Source organism: Dreissena polymorpha, chromosome 4 (genome assembly GCF_020536995.1).
Source record: "Dreissena polymorpha isolate Duluth1 chromosome 4, UMN_Dpol_1.0, whole genome shotgun sequence".
Taxonomy (NCBI): Eukaryota; Metazoa; Mollusca; class Bivalvia; order Myida; family Dreissenidae; genus Dreissena; species Dreissena polymorpha.
This window is the reverse complement of record NC_068358.1, coordinates 80,754,676-80,779,825: the sequence shown is the minus strand read 5'-3', so window position 1 is coordinate 80,779,825 and position 25,150 is coordinate 80,754,676. Positions and strand designations below refer to the sequence as shown.

The 25,150-nt window shown below is 34.6% G+C and overlaps 2 protein-coding genes across 3 annotated transcripts in view; one reads left to right on the top strand and one right to left on the bottom strand.

Annotated features, from left to right (window-relative positions):
* Positions 1 to 8,574, bottom strand: part of LOC127879286 (sodium channel protein 1 brain-like) — a 118,166-nt gene extending 109,592 nt beyond the window's left edge. Inside the window, exon 1 of the mRNA XM_052426049.1 lies at positions 8,525 to 8,574. The gene's annotated coding sequence lies outside the window, so the exon portion shown is untranslated. The remainder of the gene's footprint in view (positions 1 to 8,524) is intronic.
* Positions 1 to 24,881, top strand: part of LOC127879302 (molybdopterin synthase catalytic subunit-like) — a 237,775-nt gene extending 212,894 nt beyond the window's left edge. Inside the window, exons 1-7 of one of the 2 annotated variants that reach the window (XM_052426080.1) lie at positions 8,512 to 8,641; positions 15,833 to 15,954; positions 17,055 to 17,186; positions 18,135 to 18,231; positions 19,203 to 19,353; positions 20,496 to 20,619; positions 22,315 to 24,881. In XM_052426080.1, coding sequence (XP_052282040.1) covers positions 18,135 to 18,231; positions 19,203 to 19,353; positions 20,496 to 20,619; positions 22,315 to 22,398 — 456 coding nt within the window. In that variant the 5' untranslated portion in view covers positions 8,512 to 8,641; positions 15,833 to 15,954; positions 17,055 to 17,186 and the 3' untranslated portion in view covers positions 22,399 to 24,881. Of the gene's footprint in view, positions 1 to 8,511; positions 8,642 to 15,832; positions 15,955 to 17,054; positions 17,187 to 18,134; positions 18,232 to 19,202; positions 19,354 to 20,495; positions 20,620 to 22,314 lie in introns of those variants that run through there. The other variant, XM_052426081.1, reaches the window with a different exon arrangement.
* The last annotated feature ends 269 nt before the right edge of the window (positions 24,882 to 25,150 follow it).

Sequence of the window (25,150 nt, the reverse complement as noted above, 5' to 3'; positions counted from 1 at the left end):
GTATATTTAAAAATCGCATGTCCCAACGCTTCAGAATAACTAAGACAATTATAGGTTCAACACACTTGTACCGTCTATTATGTGAGGCAACATGGTACAACCACCACTGCCGCCGCCATCATAGGTATTCACATAGATATAATAGAATAGATATGTGTGTCATCAGATAAGCTTCCGAATGTCAGATTATCGCATTTATTGCCAAGTATACAATAAACGCTGGACAAAAGTCAATATCTTATTATACAATCCCTGAATATGTTTGGACAGTTGACAATTAGATAAATTGAACGTCACATAAAAATGAATAAGTTTTAAGTATTCTTCCACGACACTGACTGCACAAAATGCATATGCGTGCGAATGCTGCCATTTTTTGTGGTATATTTTAATGCGTTTGCTTTGATGTGCGATTCTGCATAGTAATTCAACGTAAACTACCGGTATGCTTGATTGTGCGTGTTTTTCATGTATGATTATCAAGGACAATGCTCGAACATGCTCGACTGCTTTATAATGGACCTCTATCTCACATTCAAGAATGTTATCGATTGACAATGTTTTAGAAGTCGTGTCTGTTTCATCGGGTTCCATTTCTTAAAATTCTGAACGGATTATTTTCTTATAGCCTTGGCTATTTAATAAAGTTACTAGTTCTTAAATTGTTATCTGTTTTATCAATGATACCATTCTAACAAGCCTGACTGTTTTATTATGGACCACTTTCCATAAATCCTTACCACACTTTAAAACATGTGTCTGATCAATCAAGGATCACTTAACAATAGTGTAGGTTTTGTGACGAACAACTCTCGGACAATCTCTACTGTACAGACTGAGGCTCTGTTACATTCTACAGTGACAGTAAGGGTTACATTGACTTAAAAATTTTCTCACAAGTAACAAGGAATTTGCTTGACAATTTGACCACGAACGCTATCTAACAGTCTTGATCGTTTAATCAAGGACCACTTTAAACAATTATGACTGTTGTATCAAAGAACACTTGAATAGCTCATAAGGTACCTCTGTCTTTCATTTATAACAGTTTAAACCAATAGCACACAGACGTTTTTAACATTTTTTTCAAAGATTATATTTTAACAAACCTGATGTTTAATAACGGGCCGCGCGCTCTAACAATACTTACGGTTAATAATTGATTACACTCCAACCTTGTAAACTGTTTCATCAATGACCACTTTCTAACAAACTTGATTGCTTGATCAAGGATCACACTCGCATTTTGAAGGTTAATTAAAAAAATCACAATTCGTTTCTGTTTCATCAAGGGCGGCTACCTTACAATACAGACCGTTATCTCAAGGATCGTTTTCTAAAATTTCTGAATGTTTTATCAAGGGTCATTCTCTAACATTTCTGGATGTGCCATCTAGTTGCTTTGACTGTTTAACATCAGTGAGTTCATATGTATTTATCTGTACATATCGCTATGTTATATTCAGTTATAAGTCATTACATACATACATGTACATGTTTTGACATCTACATCGACCCATGCGTCACGGACATGTAAAGCATATATAGACGTTTCTTTACGAAAAACCGTTAGGCAAACATTGGTTCTGTATTGGTATTATTTGGTAAAGGAATAATCACTAACGGGAAGGACTAAAACTGTTTGGACAGTAACAGAGCTTTCAACAGCGATAGTCCGAGGTAAAGAAGTAGTACGCATGTGTTCGAGTATTGCTGTCGACATAGATACGGGGATAGTTGTTAGTAAAAGGTAAAACAAAGAGTAGCAACACGATATACTGGCTTCAAAAGAAGAATTAGATGCAAAAAATATTGATGTTTTTACCGACTTGCCCGTAATCTAAATCTCAAACGGAAAAATAAACTATAGATATATTGTCGGTCTTAAATATCAAAACAAAGCATTCCAACATTTTCTTTGCTATTAAACATTATATGCGAAATTCTTGAATTTCGTATTATTTATTCAAATTGTTCCATGTTATGCGAAAATAGGTCGTATGGCATATGCGGCCAGTATAACTCCTGACCAACCTGCGCATGCAGGCAGTCTCGTCAAGAGGTACTGTCTCCGCAATAAAGTCATGAAAGGTTTCGTGGTCTAATTAGCGGGCATGGTAACTCTTGACCGGACTGCGCGGATGGTGTGGTTGGTCTGAAGCTAAGCTGTCCACCTATTGCGTGAGACGAATTTTCGCACGATACTGGTCAATTTGTATTTGGTACCATATGTTGAGTTTTCAATGCATAATACTGATACTTGAAATGTTCATCATGAATATTGCGATCAGCATTACTGCATCTTTGTTTGCCTAATTTAATGTCAACGTAAGGGCTTAGCAACTGATACCGCATTTGAGTAATATTTTGATCCTCACGCTTATATAAACCCAACAAATCAATTAAAAAATCAAAAAAATTGCGTAAGTAATTTGGCCAATGTGGTTTGAAACTCCTATTTGGAATTTGTGGTTTGGGTAAGGGTCCCCATCAAACGAGACGAACAATATACTCGAGAAGTGGGTATGTGAAATTGTTTATTTCTGTAATACTAGTATATGTCACTTCTGTTGTTAATTACCTCAACGAAACGAACATGTGTATTCAAAATCTCATATCATGCGGCATATAATGCTCTTCGTCGATTTAATGCGATTTTGGAAAAGGAAAGCGTATAAGGCTTTTAATCCCATATTATTGATTTAGAGATTTTTTTGGCGTGTTTTTCTTATGAACGAAATACTTTTGAAAACGTCGAAAACCACAATGAACAAAAAACTTAGTATTTGACGTTCTTGCATATCGATAAACATTTCTACAATAATAATTTCAGAATGGCATTTGTATTAAAATATCACCACAATATATATAAAAATACGGACAGACTAGTTTCCCAATCGCAAAGATAAAATAAACAAATTACCTATCGTCTTTTAAGCCAGGTTATCACATGTCCGAGTAGAAAGTACAGATATCTAACTGTCACAAACTGTATAGTTCTAAAAAAATAAAAATTATTAATCCGCACTTTGTTGTTTAAATTCCGATCCAAATAGTTTGTATAATCTTTAAAATTAAAACATTCAACAGACAAATTGTGTATCCAATTCAAAGTTGCGTCGCGAAAATTAACTTTAATTACGAATCTACAATAGACATTAAAACTCTGTAATACAATATAATATTTATCAACGGCGTGGCTTGACAATAGGTGCGCATTGGAGCGTTCAACAAGCCTACAGAAGGCATTATAAGCAACCGTAGAGAAGGATTATTGCAATAAAATCGTCGATCTAACATTAACCTCTTCAGGTATTTAATAGTTCATGACATGTTTGAAATCGGTAAGCAAATGTTCTACAAGGTTCCATTAATATGCGTATTCGGCTTTCAATCAGCTGATTGTTTAAACAATTCAGTTTTGAAGCGTAAGGGAAGGAACATTCGGACTAACACTAAGATCTTTGTATTAACTCAAAAATAAATGATTAAGTTTGCGATTACGATTTATTCCTTAACATTTTATAGATATAAAAATGAAAACAGTATTAATGTCTGTTTTTAAGATATCGTAATGAATCATTGGTCTTTCAGAAGTATGAATCACTTACTTCGCATGTTATATGTCATCGAGACCTGTAAAGGGACTTGTTGAAAGATTGATGAAAGTTGTTAACTTTATGCCCTAAAGTGATAGATTTTAAACACGGGACTAAATAGATCAATTAAAATTACTAGAGTAAAATAAAAAGATTGTTCACATCCGGTCTCGGTCCAGTGTCGTTTCAAGTGAAAGATGCTAATAAATCCGATTGACCACTTGATTGTATAAGTCAGTAAGTGCCTACGTGATAAGTGGTGTTTCGCTCCATGATTGATCAAATTCATTTATTATTTTGAATATGCAGGCCAACACGCAAGCCCTGGGCCCCGGGGTCCGCCCCAAAGCTTGCTTTCAAGTTAGGATTTTTTTTAATAATTGGCCTACTGTAATTTTTCTCTTATGAAAGTGCCGACGGTACACTTTCCCTCAATACAAACGAGCAGACGTGTTTTATCGTCCCTGATAAGCAATGGGATTAGTACTAATTTACTCGCCAGTGGAGATAAGATCCTAGGCAAATATCACCTTGTACACACATCCCAAATCGGTCCTTGTGATCCTGCATGCTTCATCTATCGATGGTTGATGTAATACGTCTTTTGATTGGCCAAGGAAAGAGAAGCAGCGAATGGAAGTAAATGATACAGGAGGTTGTTTGTCTGAAAATTGCTTATGTTAATAACTTGTGGAAAACAAAAATGATGTCGAAAGCAATTAAAAATGTGATATATGTCATTAATTTGAGCCGGCAAGTTTCTTTGTTAAAGTGCAAGGCCCATAACGTCGCCGAAATCAATGAAGCGGAACAAAAGTCAAACTTCATCTTTTAGTCATGTACAAGTACGTAGACTTACGCACCAAATATCAGGTCAATATATTAAAGCGTTTGAAAAAAGTCCGGACAATGAAATGCCGGTCGGCCAGACGGACAATCCGACTGCTATATGCCAACCTACCGGGGAATAAATAGCTCAATGTCTGAAGGAGTAAATTGCGTAAAAAACATCCGGAAAACAGTTATTACAGAAAAAAAAATAAGTCAAAGGTCAATAACTTCGCCATATATCAATGGACCGGAACGAATTTCAGACTTAATCTTTTGGTCATGTACGATGACTCATATACCAAAAATTAGCGCAATATCAGAAATGGTTCGTAAAAGATCTCCGGAAAACGATTTTTAATGAAACAATTTCAAGGTCCAATCTAATGTCGCAGTTGTAGACGGCTTTGATTGGTTATCTGTGTTGATGATGGGGACAGTAAAAGTGTGTAATAGATTATGAACATTTTATTAGGAATTATCTTTGAAACTCAAGAGGAGGATTTAATTCAATGACAAAATACTATTGTGGTTATATGTCAGTCATACTTTATTATACATTTCTTAATAAAGAAGCCTGCTTTCCTTCTTCATCAAACAGCATAAATTTCTGAAATCTAATGTTTTAAACATGGGTGTGAATTTCACAGCACTTGTTATATTCCATAAATTTATATGACAAAATAAGTGTTTTTTAAGGATGAAAATTCACATGGAAAAGTGCTCAATTTAAAAAAAGAAACAAGGGGAGACCCCCTCTTTCCAGCCCCCCCCCCCCCCCCGCCAAAAAATTCAGGCGTACGGCACTGATATGTGACAAAAAGTTGGAAAATTGTCATCTCGACAATATGTGAACAGGTAATTTTTAATCTACAGTTAACGTTGCCAAACTAGACAATCAAGTTGAATGTACCTAACACATTTATAGCAAATAAAGAATACCAACGGTAATTTCCTATATCTGTATAGCTTACGCAACGTTAAAAAGGGTTAAATACTTAAAAGGCATATACGAGTCATGAAAAATAGAGGGTGGTTAGCATGTCGGGCTAGAAAGATATCTGGTTAGTTTCGCATCAAGTCCGGCTGTGACAAATTGAACAACGAAAATGAATGACAAATCAAGTATATTCCTTTGTTGGACAATGTCACATACTCATTTCATTTCCTGGTGCAAATATACACTCAACACATGGTGTAATACAAGGGCAACAACTCGGACCGAATTTATTTTTTATTTATGGTTGGTAAGTTTCCTTAACAAATGTTTACGGCAGATATTACACGTATTTTTTTTATAACTAGCTCCGCATCGCATTCAGCTCCAAAATGGACAGGACCAGTGTTAACAGGTCTTAAAAAATGCTATCTCCCATCAACAACATAAATTACATCGGAATGTACCAATGAACGGTCTTACATTATACGAAAATTAACTTATGCAGTTATTAAAATTAGTTGGATAAAACTAGGCCATTCGGACTAATAACGCAAAATTCGCTGATAACACAAAATGATATTAGTGCATACCGTACCAGTTCATTGGTATCCTGCTGATCATTTAACTACTGATCAATGAATTGTGTATATTTATACATAATTGTTGCCTAAACACTCGCCAACTGACGAGCATACATTGATCAGAAAAACACGTGGTCTTCATTACTTCATGCTAGACCGCATAGCTCTAGTAAGTGCGTGGTCAATGTTGATACCTGTCCAAAGCAATGTTTGTTTTTTGGTTTAAGGCGTATTTACTCGCAAGACGCACACTTATATTGACAGACACCTTTCCGTCCGCCCATGGCAAATAGAATAAGCCCCGTTGATTCATGTCCGAATAACCATGGAGTAAAATATATCCAGGTTTAAGACCGAGGCCGAATAAGCATGAAGCCGAAAACAACCGGTTTAAGGCCGAGTTCTTATAAGTTTTAGGCCGACCGAAGAAAGAAAAATCGCTACCGCCTCGTTGCTTTTCCTCCAACTATATAGAAAATACAATACATATTAACGCTACAATGTTGCGTTTTTTTTTCATTGAATTGAAGGAACTTTTCAAACAAATGTTTCTGGAAAATGTCTAGTTGGTTGTAACCTTTAGTGTAAAACAAATCGACCGTACATTCTTTTTTGCCACCCAATTGCAGATAGGGTAAAGCATTTAGGATCATGATATATCACAACCTCCGCGCAGAGATTTGACTGGAACCAGCATAGCTGGATCTAATCCCTGCCATCATACACAACCACGTGATGATAGCTGAGCCACGTGATACAATAATCGCGTCTTACAGTTACAACGTCATAGAAAACAATGCCGAAAAAGAACGTGCCGTATAATTGTTTCCTTTGTTAAAACAAGAGTTTAATGTTTAACCGGAAAATAAGAGCCATATATGTATAATGATCTAAACTCCCTGCCGTTATTACCAACTAAGTCATAATAGTCGAACCACGTGGGCGTCTTACAGTATCAACGGTTATTTTTAAATTTGTCAACAGTTATTTTTATTTTTTTAATTAAAGTAATTTTTTATTATGAACCTAAACTTATACACTATTTTCAAAATATAAAATAAAATAATATTCCTTTTCATAATATAATACTTAAAAAAATAAAATAACATCCTACCGAATCTGGTAGGATTTTCTTGTGATGGCAGAGGTTGTATGTGAGAGCATGGAACGACAACTCTGCGTGGAGATTGGATATATCAGTACACTTTTTCGTCGAACGATTTGCATTCGTTTATGTTCAGGATTAATTGATCGCACAAATCTATAGGCATAGGCCATAGTAAAAATATATCCTGGTCTATCGTAAGTTCGTGGATATAACAAATAGAACAGTTTTATAAGTAATTATGTTTTTATTTTGATCAAATTAATATAATTAAGCATAAATTATATCCTCACCTGTGTGAATAATAACAAAGTATCAAATTCAATTTTAATCTTGTCTTCCAAATTCAAGTTAACAAACACCATCCATCAGTATATACTGCCGTTTTGAATTCATGTAAGTTCGTGGATGACACATGTGACGTCATTACTCCAGAACAGCTGATTAGGCCAAATGTAGAAATGTGTGTTTTCTAAACATTTTTTTATACATGCATGAAAACAATAAAAAAAATACATGTAACTGAACATTGAACATTTATAAAGAACATAATTTAATGAAATATTTAATGTTTCAATGGAGTTGGATTGGCCTGTAAATTAACACAGGTAGTTATCGTGTGGCTATGATGTTTATTAGTGAAAACATCATTTTGAATGATAAATAATCAAAAATATAACGAAAAATCAACCTTCTGAAAAAAAATCACTATCAAATAAATAAATATATATAATATATTATAATAAGGTATCCCACTCAAGATCACCCGAAAACAGGCATAACTTCATCAAGTGTACAGCGATGTTCACAAACTCGGTCTTATAAAGCAACGCAGAAATAAATGTCCTTGCATTTGCAGAAATCTGGCAAGATATGTACATTCCCAGAAAGTATATTCATTTCTGCGTTGAATAAGACTGGGTTCGTGCACAACTGATGATGGTATGGCTGTTCAAAGCGATGCACCTCGCTTTCGGGTCATTTTGAGTTAAATACCTATGATAGTGAAATTTTTTTTTCATAAAAGTTTTACGTTATAATTTGATTATTTATCATTAAAAATGATTTTTTTTCTCTAATAAATATCATAGCCACACGCTAACCACATGTGTACATTAAATAAAAAGGCATAATGAACCAGGTACCGTAAAACACTTTTTATTTTACGTTGCCTAAAAAGCATTTAAAAATCGAGTACGAGGCTGTGTACATACAGTGTCGATAGAACGCTGTATATAAACAAAGTGAGCAAAATAGGTTTTATGTATTTTGTTACGGATTTTTTTGGCAAAGGAAATTTGTGCATTATGAAAATGGAGGTAAAATACACTTATGGCCTGTTGCCTGTTTTTGCTCTCAGTCTTAGCATCTGTGCGTATTTTTGTCTAATTTTGGACTTTTAAGTCGAATTCATAAAACTTTTTAATGTTTATACAGCTTATTAAACCATAGTTTTATTGAAACTACTGACCTTACGGGTTAGTGAGATGTTTTTAAATTTCCCCACCTAATCGAACTTCTACTAGCGATCAATGCGCACGCGCGATACACCAGCGTTATCAACATCCGGATGGGTGAACTTGTTAAGGTAGAATTGTATTTTATGTTAGAAGGTGTACATTTAGTGTCTTTATATGGTGAAGTCATACATTTTCATTTTTCATTAAATTTCTTAGCCTGGGACGTTGTATGAGCCCCACAATCTTTATCTTACTGTGAGGAGATATGTTTACGAATATTTTAGTACACTATTCGGATAATATTTATTTCGGATAGATGTTCTAGATAAATTATACCATACTAAATTAGGTCAGATAACAACTCATGATTATAATTTAACATAAATTATACCATACTCAATTAGGTCAGATAACAACTCATAATTATAATTTAACTTTTTTTATTGTATCAATTACATTGTAAATTATCTAGTTCTGGCTTCCATAACTTTAAATGTCGCTTTTTATGATTTTTGACTGGCGCGACTTTATAGTTATGGACCAACCCCATTAGGAAAGTCAACCAGAAATTCCCGAAAAGTTGACAGTTAACAAAGACCGGTCCAAAACAGCTTTTAAATGCAGTTGTTGGCCCAAATCAACCACTTGATTGGAAAGATTGACATTTTTCACATTTAACTGATATATTCTTTCACAAAATACTATCTTAAACATTTAAAATGTATCTATTCTGCTCTTACATATCGAGAAAAACAGCGATGTGACAGACTTTCTTGAAATGCGAATCTCCCGAGATTTCACGGTCATATGACGTTATTTCTATTTTTAGTAACAAACCATGTGCTCAAGTGTTTTCAAATTCAGAATGACATTTCCCGGTATTTTAATTATTCTGGCTTATTTTGTAAACAAATTGTAGTGTCAATACAAAGTCAAAGTAAATATTATATAAAACTACCTGATTCACAATGAAATCAGTCTTACAATTCACTAGACGTAAGTTGTTTATCACAAATAATAGATTTCAGAAAACGAAAGTAATGTTTACAATTTCAGCATAAAATGTCAAGGTTTATCCGAAAGTATCCAAATGAAAACTCGTCACGTGACAAAGCGACAATGGCGTCAAAATTGTGAATTTCAGACTGATGAGAGTTATTTTCATCTATTGTAAGATGCATTTGAAACATTTGAACCTTAAAATATTCCTCGATGCAGTGATTTATATTCATTCACCAATATATGTAGAAATGTATCCAAGAAAATGAGCTTTCTTTGATTTATAGCGTGACATAAATATGTTACGACTCTGGTTGACTTTCGATACGGGGTTAGCTTCAGCGTACAGGTCTGTCAATACTATATAAACTGTACGCTGAAGTTTCTTTAGCTATAAATTATCATTCAACTAGAAATGGCGTGGCAGAGGCTGACGCGTATCCCCACGCCGCATGTTTGACCCAGGGATACAAGATTTTTGAAAAAGCATACCCATTTGTATACGATACCATTGAGAAAGTGGACCCATTTCAATACAAGAAGTTTGATCAACTGGACCCATTTAAATACTAGAATTTGATAAAGAGGACACATTTCATACTAGAATTTTGATCTCTTTCATATCAATACAGTATACTTATTGAATTTGCTATTATATCTTTTTTCCGCTACTGAAATTTACTTTTGGATACCCATTTATATACAAGAATGACATTTATCATACCCATTTTGATACTGATACTGATATAATTTTAGTAGATAAACACACCTCATAAAATCGGCACACCCCTATATACCCGTATATATGAAGTTACCCCCCCCCCCCCCCGCCCCGGGGGCGCCCCAGGGTTGATAATGGGGCCATGCAAAGTTGAGATTGACCTAGTTCTGGCTACCATAACTTTAAATGTCACTTTTTATGTTTTTTGACTGGCGCGACTTTATAGTTATGGACCAACCTCATTAGGAAAGTCAACCAGAAATTTCAGAAAAGTTGACAATTAACAAAGACCGGTCCAAAACAGCTTTTAAATGCAGTTATTGGCCCAAATCAACCACTTGATCGGAAAGATTGTCATTTTTCACATTTAACTGATATTTTCTTTCACAAAATACTATCTTAAACATTTAAAATTTTTCTATTCTGCTCCTACATATCGAGATAAACAGTGATGTGACAGACTTTCTTAAAATGCGAATCTCCCGAGATTTCACGGTCAGATGATGTTATTTCTATTTTTAGTAACATACCATGTGCTCAAGCGTTTTCAAATTCAGAATGACATTTCACGGTATTTTAGATTATTCTGGCTTGTTTTGTAAACAAATTGTAGTGTAAATACAAACTCAAAGTAAATATTATTTAAAACTATCTGATTCACACTGAAGTCAGTCTTATAATCCACCAGACGTAAGTTGTTAATCACAAATAATGGATTTCAGAAAACGAAAGTAATGTTTACAATTTCAGCATAAAATGTCAAGGTCAATCTGAAAGCATCCAAATGAAAACTCGTCATGTGACAAAGCGACAATGGCGTCAAAATTGTGAATTTCAGACTGATGAGAGTTATTTTCATCTATTGTAAGATGCATTTGAAACATTTGAACCTTAAATATTCCTTGATGCAGTAATTTATATTCATTCACCAATATATGTAGAAATGTATCCACGAAAATGAGCATTCTTTGATTTATAGCGTGACATAAATATCTTACAACTGTGGTTGACTTTCGATACGGGGTTGGCTTCAGCATACAGGTATGTCAATACTATATAAACTGTACGCTGAAGTTTCTTTAGATTGACCATATTGTCATAAGAGAAGTTCAGTATCAATTGGAAGTGAATCGGTGTAGAAATGAAAAAAATATAGTAAAAGGCATTTTTGGGTGGGCATGGCCTATGTGGGCGGGGCGCCCCAGGGTTGGTAATGGGGCCATACATAGTAAAGATTGACCGTATTGTCATAAGAGAGGTTCAGTATCAATTTGAAGTAAATGGGTGTAGAAATGAAGAAATTATATTAAAAGGCAATTTTGGGTGGGTGTGGCCTATGTGGGCGGGGCGCCCCAGGGTTGGTAATGGGGCAATACAGAGTTGAGATTGACTGTATTGTCATAAGAGAGGTTTAGTATCAATTTGAAGTGAATCTGTGTAGAAATGAAGAAATAATAGTTAAATGCAATTTTGGGTGGGCGTGGCCTATGTGGGTGGGGCCCCCCAGGGTTGGTAATGGGGCCATGCATAGTTGAGATTAAAACGTATTGACATAAGAGAGGTTCAGTATCAATTTGAAGTGAATCGGTGTAGAAATGAAGAAATTATAGTAAAAGGCAATTTTAGGTGGGCGTGGCCTATGTGGGTGGAGCGCCCCAGGGTTGGTAATGGGGCCATGCATAGCTGAGATTGACCATATTGTCATAAGAGAAGTTCAGTATCAATTTGAAGTGAATTGGTGTAGAAATGAAGAAATTATAGTAAAATGCAATTTTGGGTGGGCGTGGCCTATGTGGGCGGGGCGCCCCAGGGTTGGTAATGAGGCCATGCATAGTTTAGATTGACCGTATTGTCATAAGAGAGGTTCAGTATCAATTTGAAGACAATCGGTGTAGAAATGAAGAAATTATAGTAAAATAACCTAAAAAAATGAGTAAAAATCTCTGACCCTGCCCCACCCCAACCCCCATAATTTTTGACCCAGGGGTCAGATCAAAATTTTAAATAGTGCAGGGTCGCTCATATGCTCATAGCTACCATGTGTGCAAGTTTCAAGGTTCTAGTGCTAATAGTGTAGGAGGAGATACACTACGCGACCCGTGATTTTTGCCTAATTTGCGAAGTCAAGGCGGGCATTTTGCTTTTTGGGTGGAAAATCACCGCGATTTCACGTGACTCGTCACTCCGACGTCGCGCGAGAGCAAGATAATCTTCGTGCTAAATCCCCTCAATGTTGTGGTGATTCACTGCGATTCGCCGCAATTCGCCGTGATCGCAGTGACAACGATGACTCGCCAATTCATGCATAGAAACCGAATCGTATCGATAACTTTATACCTGTACATAACGCTTCTAATGTTCACAATTATCCGATAATCCAACATCAAAAAAATAATCTTGAACATTTATGTCGGTAAATATGTTTGAGAATTTCATTAAAACAACCATATGACTACGCCATTTTTCAGAAGTGTATAGAGTACAGTGCATAATGTGGGACACAGCTTTCATTGGACGAGCGTATTTAAATTTAGATTGATACAATACGATCTTACAAAAAAACGTTTTATTGCGTCATACGCCTTCATGTAAAAATCGTTTTCCTCCTGGAAATTGTGCTATTAATGCATAATATTATCAAAACATTTTTTTCACACGTAAAGCGTTGTAACAAATTAATATACAATTCAAAACAAATATACCATAAGTATAAATGTTCCGTTAAATTCCCAAATGAGAATAAAAATTTATAATCCGAAACACACTTCCGATGTTTTAATGTTAACACGACGTTTACAAATGCTTTCAATATAGTCATCATGTACATGTATATTTCCCGACAAAAGAGCGCGAAAATTATGCGGCAATGTACAAGGTCAAGGTATACGAGTGTGCAAGTATTGATTTTTTATACAAACTGCGTAGCGCAGAGAACATTGAATTCTGTTGATTTCGGTTAAATGTTTCTTTGGTATTTTTAAAACAGTTATATCGCCAACAATTTGATATTTCTTTTAAAGTCAATTCAAATCAAACACGCCCTATCGGTATCGTTACTGATAGAAGTAAAACATAATACCTTTGACTTGTATAGTTTTTTTGTTGTGAGAGACCATCTGAGTAAACGCCGAAAAATATATCCAAACTGTTATTTTTTGTCAATGCCATTTGATCCATTATCGCACTTAATTGGCAGCGCCATCCTGTTGTTTCTGTGATTGTCACATCTTTTAACAGTTTGAACACGTACAAAGAGTGCCAATTAGACACTTGAACAAACACTATCACCCGCTGGACAGTACACACTAAATAATCAAATGTTGAGGGTTTTTTGTTTTTGGCTGAAAACCCAGATAAATGCATGTGCATTATACATCATCATAATTTATTGAACTCTGCAAACGCTAAGTGCTACGTTGATATACTCGTGTTTTTTTTTCAGCAAAACAAACACAATGTTTAACGGCTTTAATATATAGGCAATGATGTAATAACAACAAATTATTTACCACGATGTCATAATAACATGTACTTAAAAATAGAACAGTAATGTATTTCCGATTTCCGGATTATCAAGCATTGTGAATGTATGTACAACGCTCGGAAAGTAACGCAAGTAACACGAGTTATCTGCATTGGAGCCTGAAACAGAAAATAAATAAGTATAGCATATTTTAGTCCAAATAATCTACCGATTACATTTAACCTTTAAATGAAAGCGTTACTTAAACAATTTCCCGTGTCTTAAGGCGCGAATATTTTGCTAAGCACTGTTAACAAAAGGGCTACACGTTATAATTCTTAATGAAATGCAAAAATAAGTATTAACATAATTAATAACGTCAATTAACACACACGGTAAGATCAGGGTTTAAATGGAAAACTTATATCATATTTATCGTAAATTACCAAATTATTAGTTTCGTCGAAATCAAATACCATGTAGAGAAACAAGGTATTTATAACCGACCAATGACGAAACACTATGCAACTTTCAATTTACACAGTGCTACGCTACATGTATATTGCAACAATATGGAATTTGAACAGTGGTAGTGTATTCGGGCCTGGAATATAATTGATTGTAAGTTTTAATAAACATTCTGCTAATGCAATTAGTTAAATAATGTTTACATGTTATGTTTAATAATTATTGCATGATCATTCTTCTGCGTTGTTATATTAATTTGGAGCCGTTAAAGCTTCCGACATAACTTCATCACGTTCATGTCGGAACGGGAGTATTTTATGTAATATGCCCATTGCATACAACAACAACAAAAGCTTTATTATTGCAATGTATAATGTAAGTGTATACATATATGTTACATGTACATGTAATGTAGTGTAACCCTTACTGTAAATCTCTTAAAAAGGTGAACCACGGCGGTTCGCGGTGATTTGCGGTGATTCGCGCTGAATGCGTAACAGCGAGATACATCGCGCGACGGTCGCCGAGACATCACCCAAATTTTCTTGTCGCTCGGAATCACCACAATTTGTCACGCTGCATCGATTGCGGTGATGCGAGAATCGCGGCAAAAATCACGGGTCGCGTAGTGTAGTGGCCAGGACGGACAGACAGAAAGACAGACAGACAGACAGACGGCGGAGATAACCATAATCCCCACGTTTTTCAAAAAGCGTGGGGATATATACTTTTTATGCCACTGGTAGGGTGGCATGATATAGCAGTCGCACTGTCTGTCAGTCTGTCTGTCCATCCAGCATTCCAATTTCCAGAGTTTTTTTACGCAATGCTTTCAGATATTGAGATCATTTTTAGTATATGTGTCTACCTACATGACGTACAGATTAAGCGTGAGTTTCATTTCAGGACATTGTTTTTCGGCCAAGTAATGGGCATCAGGAAACATAAATTTTCTCTTTAAAAACCCTTTTGCGGATTTTTTTATGCAAAACTTTCATACTCACACATTGGGCTGATTTTGTGTATGTGAGTCTACCTTTATCACTTACAGATGAATTGTTAGTTTTGTTCTGGTCCTTTAATTTTTGGAGAGTATTGGACCTTGGACTTCAGAATGTTCTCTATAATAACCGTTTTCCTGAAAAAAATACGAAACTCCTAAAAATATTTAGCTGATTTGGAGTGTGTGAGTCCGACTACATGACTTAAAGATGAAGTGTAAGTGCAACTTTCTCTAAAATAGCTGCTGTGGGTATTCAGTCCAGAGCCCAGTAGTGGGCATTGTGTTTCACAAACACAGGTTTTATTTTGTTGAAGAAGTCTTTTTTCATCAAATAACTAGAAAATGAATTGTTTGTGTCAAAACACAAGGACCTTTTACAAAAATGCTTTTTATACCATATAAAATATATACAAGAAATACATGTGTTGCAATGTCTTTAACTATATTAGAGCAATAAATACTGTAAATAAACTGTATAACAACATTCAAGACACTTCTCTTTCAGGAATGCATACATTTCATACAATTTGCAACAAACTACTAGCTCTACATTAATGTAAGACAAAAATGTTCATTCAAAATGCTCACACGTTGGCTTATTATGTTAAACTATGTTTTGCTGTGTACAGAATCATTAAATTTTATTTGGATATGCTTTTTTGTAGATCACAGTTTTGTTTTTTGCAAAGAGTCGTGAACTTGTTGGAAATAAATCATCAGAATTGGAAGTTAAATCTGATGTACGACCCACTGATCTCTTACAAAGCATTATTTCAAAACACAACAGGTAAATACTAAACATAGTTTATTGCAGTGTTTTCTTGTTATGCCCCCGGATCGAACGATTGGGGGTATATTGTTTTTGGCCTGTCTGTCATTGTATACTTGTGTCTGTGTGTGTGTCCCAAAACTTTAACCCAAACTTTAACCTTGGTCATAACTTTTGCAATATTGATGATAGCAACTTGATATTTGGCATGCATGTGTATATCATGGAGCTGCACATTTTGAGTGGTGAAAGGTCAAGGTCAGCCTTCAAGGTCAAAGGTAAACAAAAATTCAAAGCTGCGCATTAGGGGGCATTGTGTGTCTGACAAACAATCTCTTGTTAAAATGTAATATAAAATAATTGTATGTTGACAGTGTTAATTAAAATAAATAATTAGGCTTTGTTGACTAGCTTGTATTATCTTTTAAAACCATTATTCATTAAATTGAAAATTACCCCCCCCCAAAAAAAAAAAATTTAAAAAGTAAATAATTATTTATTCCCGTTCTGTGTATTAGAGCGTCTTTGTAAACTCAGCAGAGATCTATCTATCAATAATTTATAGATCCGGGTACGAATGGCCATAAGATTCATTGCATTAAAATCTCATCAACTGTTATAATATATTTTTTTTTATTTACTGTAAATTATGTGTAATGTTATAATATATTTGTTGTTGTAAATAATTTTATATTTACCATAAAATATCTAGTTGACAGGTATGGAAACTAACGTCTTACAATTGGTTGCCCGTATGGGCAACCATCTGTACTATTTTGGTTGCCCAGCTTAACACTAACGAGCCCAGTACAATGTACATGATAACTGAACAAAATTGTTTACATTACACACTTTCTGTGTATAATGTCTTAATAGTCAGTTGAATAATTTCCTTGGATAAATATTATTAAAATTATTAATAAACAGTCGCCAATTTTATTAAATGTTAAGAATCTTATTGTACTTGAATGTTTCAAGCTTAAAAAATCTAGTTGCCCGGCTGGACTACCAACTTTTGAATTTAAGTAGCCCAGGCTAAAATCTACTTGCCCCGGGCTCACGGGCAATCACTAATTTCCATCCCTGGTTGACTCATATAATATTTTTGCTGTTTCCAGTCTACAAATTTTGTCGGGGAGTCTGCTGTTGTCGATAAATGAGGACTATGTAGATATCAATAGTGAGGAGATTGTTTCACTGAAGTCCGGCGATACTGTTGCTGTCATACCCCCAATCAGTGGAGGATAGAGGTAACTTGGGGCACATTTTCCGTCTTTAGTTGTAGTCTTAATCAGGCCTTATTCCCTCATAATTATTCTTTCAAATCATACAGTCTTCCCCTAAATCTTAACTTATACAACACAGTATTAAAAATTACATTTCACTACGGAAGCCTTTATTGAAAGATTTTCCTCAAAAAGCAATAATAACAATATGATTCTCCCGAAATTCTGACTAAGAGGCTTATCCAGCATTAGTGAAAAAACTTTGGTAACTTTTATATTAATTATTGCACATATTACCGGTAATTCAATATATAATGCCCAAGTTACTTTCTGATTCTCTGAATAGATTTTTGTTGACATATTCTAATAATATAATAAGATCTTTTTTTACAATCACAGCTAATACATATATAAAATTTAGGACTTCTGGCATATTATCTGTATTCCTTTATAAAAATGGCCCTTTTAGCTGTGAGATATCCTGTTGAGTAAAGTTAGAAAGGAGAATAATGATTGAGGTGACAGCTGAGTTCAGTATAGAAAATGCACATAATAACTCTGTGTCAATGTCCCTGCTTGTTTTATTATACAAATTATCAAACAAAAGACAGCTGCTTTAACATTTTTGGTGATAAGTAAATCACCTTAATATAATAAGATATTGTATCCTAAACTAAAACTGTTTTAGATTATTTGAGACTGGTTCTGGGAAAACTGGGCTTAATGCATGTGTGTAAAATGTCCGAGATTAGCATGTGCAGTCCACACAGCTTAATCACAGATGACACTTTTCCCCCTATCAGGATTTTTGTTAAGAAGAGACATCCTTCAATAAAAAAAATCCATAAAGGCAGAAAGTGTTGTTTCTCATGCATTAAGCACGGTGTTCTAAGAACGCTCATAGTAAAATCATACAAATGGTTTGCCAGGAGTTTCTTGTGTGACATTATCTTTATGCCATTTAATATTTAGATGGACTCGGTTGATGTAACAACAGAACCGATCTCTGTGGACCACCTCACACAGCTAGTGTCTTCACCAAAATGTGGGGCCATATCCATGTTTCTTGGTACACATTCTTACTTGGTTTCTTTCAATTGAAACTTTTTTCCATTGATTTCCATCAATGATTCCTTTTCCTTTTATGAGCGTTAACTCATTAATACATGTACTATGTAAACTACTTCAAATACTACCTTACTATTATAAATAGTTGAATGCCATGAGTAGATTAACTATGTATTTTGGAATCTATGATACTTCTTAACATTAGATTACAGTGGCAATGTTTATATTGTTGGAAATATTGGGTAAGTAGAGGTGGTTTGAATTTAGTACTGTCTCATTATCTTATCCTGTGCATGAATACTTACTAACCTAATAAACTTTGCCATATTGACTGAATAGAGTTAAATTTGAACAGTCACCTCCTGATAAGGTGAATGTTGCATGAAAAAATACGATCACTCATGATTTAAAACAACAGTCTACTGAAACATAAATAATTTTCTCAATAGATATATAACCATGTCATTCGAAGGAAAAAACTGGTTATTAAATTGGCGAATGTCGGTGGGCGGGCGGAACAAGCTTGTCCAGGCCATAACTTTGTCGTTCATTGTGAGATTTTAAAATCATTTGGCACACTTGTTCACTATCATTAAACGGTGTGTCACGCGAAAGAATTATGTCAATATCTCCAAGGTCAAGGTCACACTTTGAGTTCAAAGGTCAAAAATGGCCATAAATTTGCTTGTCCGGGCAATAACTATGTCATTCATTGTGAGATTTTAAAATAATTTGGCACATTTGTTCACCATCATTGGACAGTGTGTCGCACTTAAGAATTACATCAATATCTCAACGGTCAAGGTCACCACGACTAAAAATAGATTTATTTTGAAACAAGAGGGGTAACTATGAACAATTAGTTCAGTTTGAGTTGTCTGCCTTTATCAGACTTTTTTTTTCAAATTGAAAATCTGGTTTTGTGACAATTTTGTCCCTTGTTTAATTTATACTTCTGGGTTTTGTTTTTAGGCACAACCAGGGACAACTTCCAAGGCAAGAATGTCATACAGCTGGAGTATGAGGCATATGAACCAATGGCCCGCAAAGAAATGCAGAAAATATGTGCAGAAATCCGGGAACAGTGGAGCGTCGAAAACATTGCCATTGTCCACAGAATTGGGTATCACTTTACATTTGATATGTTTGCTAAATGGTTTTAATCATATTTATATCTTAACGAAATTGTATAGGAATTTCATTGTTAATTTCATTTTTTTTTAATTCAAAAATGAATATTTCATTAATGGATTCAGATATTATAAAAAATCTTGATTTTCTCAGGTTTAGTTGTCAAAATGGAGGGCAGTGTCAAATCTAAAAACATAATGTTAACAAGATAGGCATTATATTTTCATATAAGTATTGAATAGTATATTTCAGCAATTCATTTGTATGTACACTTTCCAGAAATGAATTTATTTTGCCATCAGTAATACAACAAGGAATGAAGAGCAATACTATTCAATTTTTATAATTTGAACTGTAATTTTAACATTCAAAGGGCAATTTCTGATCTATGGCCTTGGATTTCTGTATCAGTTTTGGTTTTACTGGTATTTTCTTTGCTTCCACTTCATCAGATAATGAACTACAGCTTTATACCGTGAATGAATATCCAAAGGATTACAGACATAAATAATACATACATCTGATTGGATACTTATAAACATTAATTATTAGCTCGGCTGTTTTCTGAGAAAACCTGAGGTATTGTCATAGCCAGCTCCATGTTTGGCGTCTGCCGTCTGCGTCGTGCTGAAACCTTAACATAGGTTCTAAAATCAAAGTGCTTCCACATACAACTTTGAAACTTCATATGTAGATGCACCTTGATGAGTTCTACATGTCACACCCATTTTTGGGTCACTAGGTCAAAGGTCAAGGTCACTTCTGACAAGCTTTAATTTATTCATAACTGGACCCACAGCCGAGCGTTGGCACCCGCTATGCTGTGCTCTTGTTCCCCTTTAACATTTGTAGGAATACTTTAACTCCAGAAACATGATGAGGTAATAAGTTCTTTTCAACAACCACTTGCCTTGTTTTGTTTTTTATGTAAGGCAATGCCACAATAGCCATATTGCCTATAAAATATAGAAGAATACAAAAACAGGACTTATAACATCAAACTAATCAGCTCTGGGGTAATTGTTGCGGATCGGTCCTTTTTCTATCTTTTCAATCCAAATCTTTTGTTGATGTGTAAGTGGAAGAAGGTCTAATGTAACCAGTGTGCATGTGAGTGGTTTCACTCTCTTTCAGGGTGGTACCAGTGATGGAGGCGAGTGTTGCTATCCTGGTGTCCTCTCCACATCGAAGTGAATCCCTGGCTGCTGTAGAGTATGGCATCAACAAACTCAAGGCCACTGTCCCCATATGGAAGAAGGTACTCAACAAGCAGTAGTCTTATTAAAAACTTCCATTGAGTTTGTTTAGTTTAATCCCATTTGTTTGCATCGAAAGCCTTATAGAAACACTCTTTTAAGTGCTATTACTGGAGAAAGCCAATGGTTTTTGGATACATCTCGAGCATGTTGAGAGCACGTTCAGTATCATATGGTCAAATGATATCCAAAATGTTATGTAATAGAAGGATCACACAGAATCAAAGTACTGACAGTACTGGTGTGACGATGCTTTTGAAGAGGATGGATATAAAAGCATCAATTTAAGTTTATCTACATCACCAGAATTGTGTATGTGGGTACGAAAATTTGGGTATGAAAAAAAATTTGGGGGTACGGGAAGTAGTACCATTGGGGAACTTGACCCATTCAGCGAAACTGGGAGGCGGGTAACATTGTCGATCAAGTCTAAAAATAACTACATTTGGAGTTTTCCCAGCGTCACAGCCTTTGAAGTGCCACCTGGCAGTTTCATGTCTGATTTTTGTCCCGAACCTCTCGATAAATTTGAAAGAGGACGGAAACCAAGCTACCTTTACCTTTATCACTGATAATCGGCAAGGTATGCCAATTGAGAAAATTTAGCTAACTCAATCGGACTGGCTCGGTCTTTTACATAGGTCGCCATTGTGAAGAATTTGTTCATGGTATGATAACTTAAACGAGCTGCTTCACTGAAGCAGCATCGTCAAAAATGACCACAGATGTTTCTATGACTGAAATAATATCAAATCAAACTAATTTGCTCTTACGCATTCAGCATTGATTATATAAAATTATGTGTACATAATTTTAGTTGTATCTGATATGTGCTGTTCCTTAAATCTTCACAACTGTTCTTCTACATTTACTTTCTGAGCATATCCGCCAATAGTAATGTTGAGATGTTTAACCAATTTCTGGAAAGCAAACACAAATGAGGAAAATGGAGAAAGCATATTTTTACATACTGCACTATAATATTTGTAATATGTAATGATAAAATGTCAAAATACAGTAGCTATAATTAAGAAACTGAGGAAGTTATAACACTTTACATTCATCATAATGTCTTGTATTGGTGGAAGTATTTGTCAGTCATGCTGTCAAGAATGAACTTAAAAAGAGCATTTTAAAATTAAATTAAGATAAAGAGATGGTCTTTAAAAGACTTATAAAGCCCGATTTCAAATTGATATTGCATATAATAACTGCATATTTTATGTCTTATAAACACCTGCCTCTTGGAGTCTCTATCATTCTGCATAGTCTGAGAATTAACTTGACAGTTAGTTCCTGGCATGCAAGTCTTTTTCATCTAACTTTTCACGATATTTTTTCCTTCACTGTTATTCTATTGCTTACTATTGACACACATTTTTAATGGCTGTCACTGCATGCCAAACATACATTGATTATTAGCAATTTCTTTGGATACTTCTGAAATCGCTCACTGCTCTTATTGTACCCAGCAGAACCTATGCCTTCCAAGATTGACTGCCATACACGCTCATTAAGGGTCAACCCAGTCTTTACAATAATGATATACATTGGTTTGAGGTAAACAGTGATGTGCCAAATGTTTCATTACCAATATGATGAGAATTAGATGCAAAGCAGTGAAATTATTACAGATAGCATATACATTAATGATGGATTGGTTTTTTAGAACCCATGTTCTTGTTGATCATTTTCAGGAGCTGTATGATGATGGAACTTGTTCCTGGAAACAGAACTCTGAATGTTGTCATGTGTCCAACAAACATGCAAACACATCCTGAAAAATGATGTTGGGTTAGGGTCATATGATCTTAGGAAACAGTTGCTTCGAGAAAAACAATACTAGTCCATTGAAATCATGTATATATGATATATCAACATGGTAATCAGAAACCTTATTATTATCATAGAATAGACTTGTTGGTGTTGATTATTTACTTAAGGTGAAGTCATTTCTGGATATTTTAAAATAACTGCGCTTTGGGAAAACAGGGCTTGATGCATGTTTATGAAGTAAAGTCTCCGATAAGCCTGTGCAATCCAAACAGACTAATAATAGACAAGACTGTTGAAAGGGTGTCATGGTCTTAAGAACAACCCTGTTTAGGTGGAAAGAGTTATCCCTGATTAGCCTGAGTGGTCTGCCCAGGCTAATCTGTAATGATAGTTTAAGCATATGAGTCGTGTTCTGAGAAAAACTGGGCATAATGCATGTGCGTAAAGTGTCGTCCCAGATTAGACTGTGCAATCCGCATAGACTAATCAGGGACGACACTTTCCGCTTTTATGACATTTTTCGTTTAAATGAAGTCTCTTAGCAAAAATCCAATTTAGGCGCAAAGTGTTGTCCCTGATTAGCCTGTGCGAACTGCACAGGCTAATCTGGGACGACACTTTACGCAAATGCATTAAGCCCAGTTTTCTCAGAATGCGACTCATAATGTCCTGTTTTCCCAGAGCAAGGCTCACATATATTGCATTTAGTGTGAAATGTTTTTTATTCTGCGAAAAACATCTATGTTCTTTTCTATTTAATTTCAAATACAATCAGTACCTCATTTTCCCCCGAGTTATGTTGTTCAGAGTATATTTGTTGAAAGAGTTATTGTATTTTAAAATTAAATGTAATTCTACATATTAATGACGGTACTTATGCAATATGTTAAGTCTTTTTTGCTGCTGTGAAGTTGATAACTTGTGATGTTGAATATGATTCATTATTTTGTATCCATGTTTTCATATACTGGTAAATTGTTCCTAAATATCTGTATATTTGTATTCATAAAACCATTCGGCTGTTGAAATACTTAATGGTGAGATAAATATTTCAAAACAATATTATACTAATGTTACTTTTAATTTTTCTTCATTGATTTTCTGTTTTGTTTTTTTTAGTTGATTAACATAGCTTTTATATTCTACAACTTATGTTCTAATTTCACTGTCCAATTACTACGTTTTTTAGCTCAACTTATATATATTAAACATATAGTGGAGCTATCCTACTCACCCTGGCATCGGCGTTAGCGTGAGTGTTAGCGTGAGCGTTTGAATGTTAAAGTTTGCTTACCACCTTAAATATTTTCTATTTCCCTTGACATATTGCTTTTATATTTTGCATACTTCTTTACCAACATGACCACAATCTAAACATGGTAAAAAAAACCCAAATATTTATTTATTTTATTTTTGAAGGAAGTACTATCCCACACAAGCTATTGCTATTAAACTTTAAATAAAATCTTATTAGCTTGTTTTATGTCTTTACAAATGTTCAATAGATTTTGGAAAATATACCTGAACTCAGAATCGTTTAAAAAGTACAACTTCTTTAAAACATAAGCGTTCAATATGCTTCAATTATGGTCCTCTTCCAGTTAGAATATGACTATATTACCTTGACCTTATTGAATATGAACAATTTCTTCATGATGGCTTACGTTATACTGTCAAGCACTTGAATAGTAGAGCGTGCTGTCTTTTGACAGCTCTTGTTCTATTTCTTTTGCCTTATGACCAATCTTATTATATTTCTGAACATGCCCTTTACACATATTTTATGCTGTTTTATCTTTCATGAGTTATGACTGTGTTCTTAGAGTCCAGTCCACAACATATCATTCAAATTTTCAGTTCAATGACCTTGGTCTTACGTTTCCAGTCCAATGACACAAGGTCTAAGTTTCCTGTCAAATGGCACAAGGTCTTAAGTTTCCTGTCAAATGACACAAGGTCTTAAGTTTCCTGTCCTATGACACAAGGTCTTAAGTCTCCAGTCCAATTACATAACATATTTAGCACCTGAATTACTCCCACTCCCACCTCAACCACCCTTTGTCCAAGATTGTTGTCACCTTTCAACATTTGACAAATTTAAGATGTTATTCATAGGTCATGTTGGCATAATTGATCCAGCATGGAAGGAATTTCAAAGAATACAAACGCTATCTATGGCAAACTGGTGTGTTGTTTGCTAGAACTTGACCCTGTGTCTTTGCAGGGTGTGTTTTCTACATCATTTAAAATATAAAATGCAACTAATTACTGTATTTAAGTAAGATATTTTAATACATTTAAACTTTATAGATACTTGTTAAAGACCTTGCTCCATCCAGTATATAAGCCAACATGCTAAGCCCTCCCGGACACTTGACATCGTACTATTTTATCAACATAAGGCTTTATATTTGATGTCTTTTAAGAAATACAAGTGCCAAATTTATTTAAGTGCGAAGCAATTCATATCATTATATAACGAAATTCACGTCTTCTTAATCTTGATAGCATAATGCGTTTTCTGTCTGTCATCATATGATGTTGAATATCTGAATATCTGAATATCTGAAGCAGTTTTACAGTATATGTAAACTAACAAACACAAATGTTTAAATAAAAACCAGATATGTAACCAAGCCAAGAAATTATATTATTAAATTATGACCAATTAATTAAGGGGAGGTTAATAAACTTTGCACATAGCGTACCTAAACAAGCAAATAACAACACAATAACTCCCTCAATACTAGAGTTACT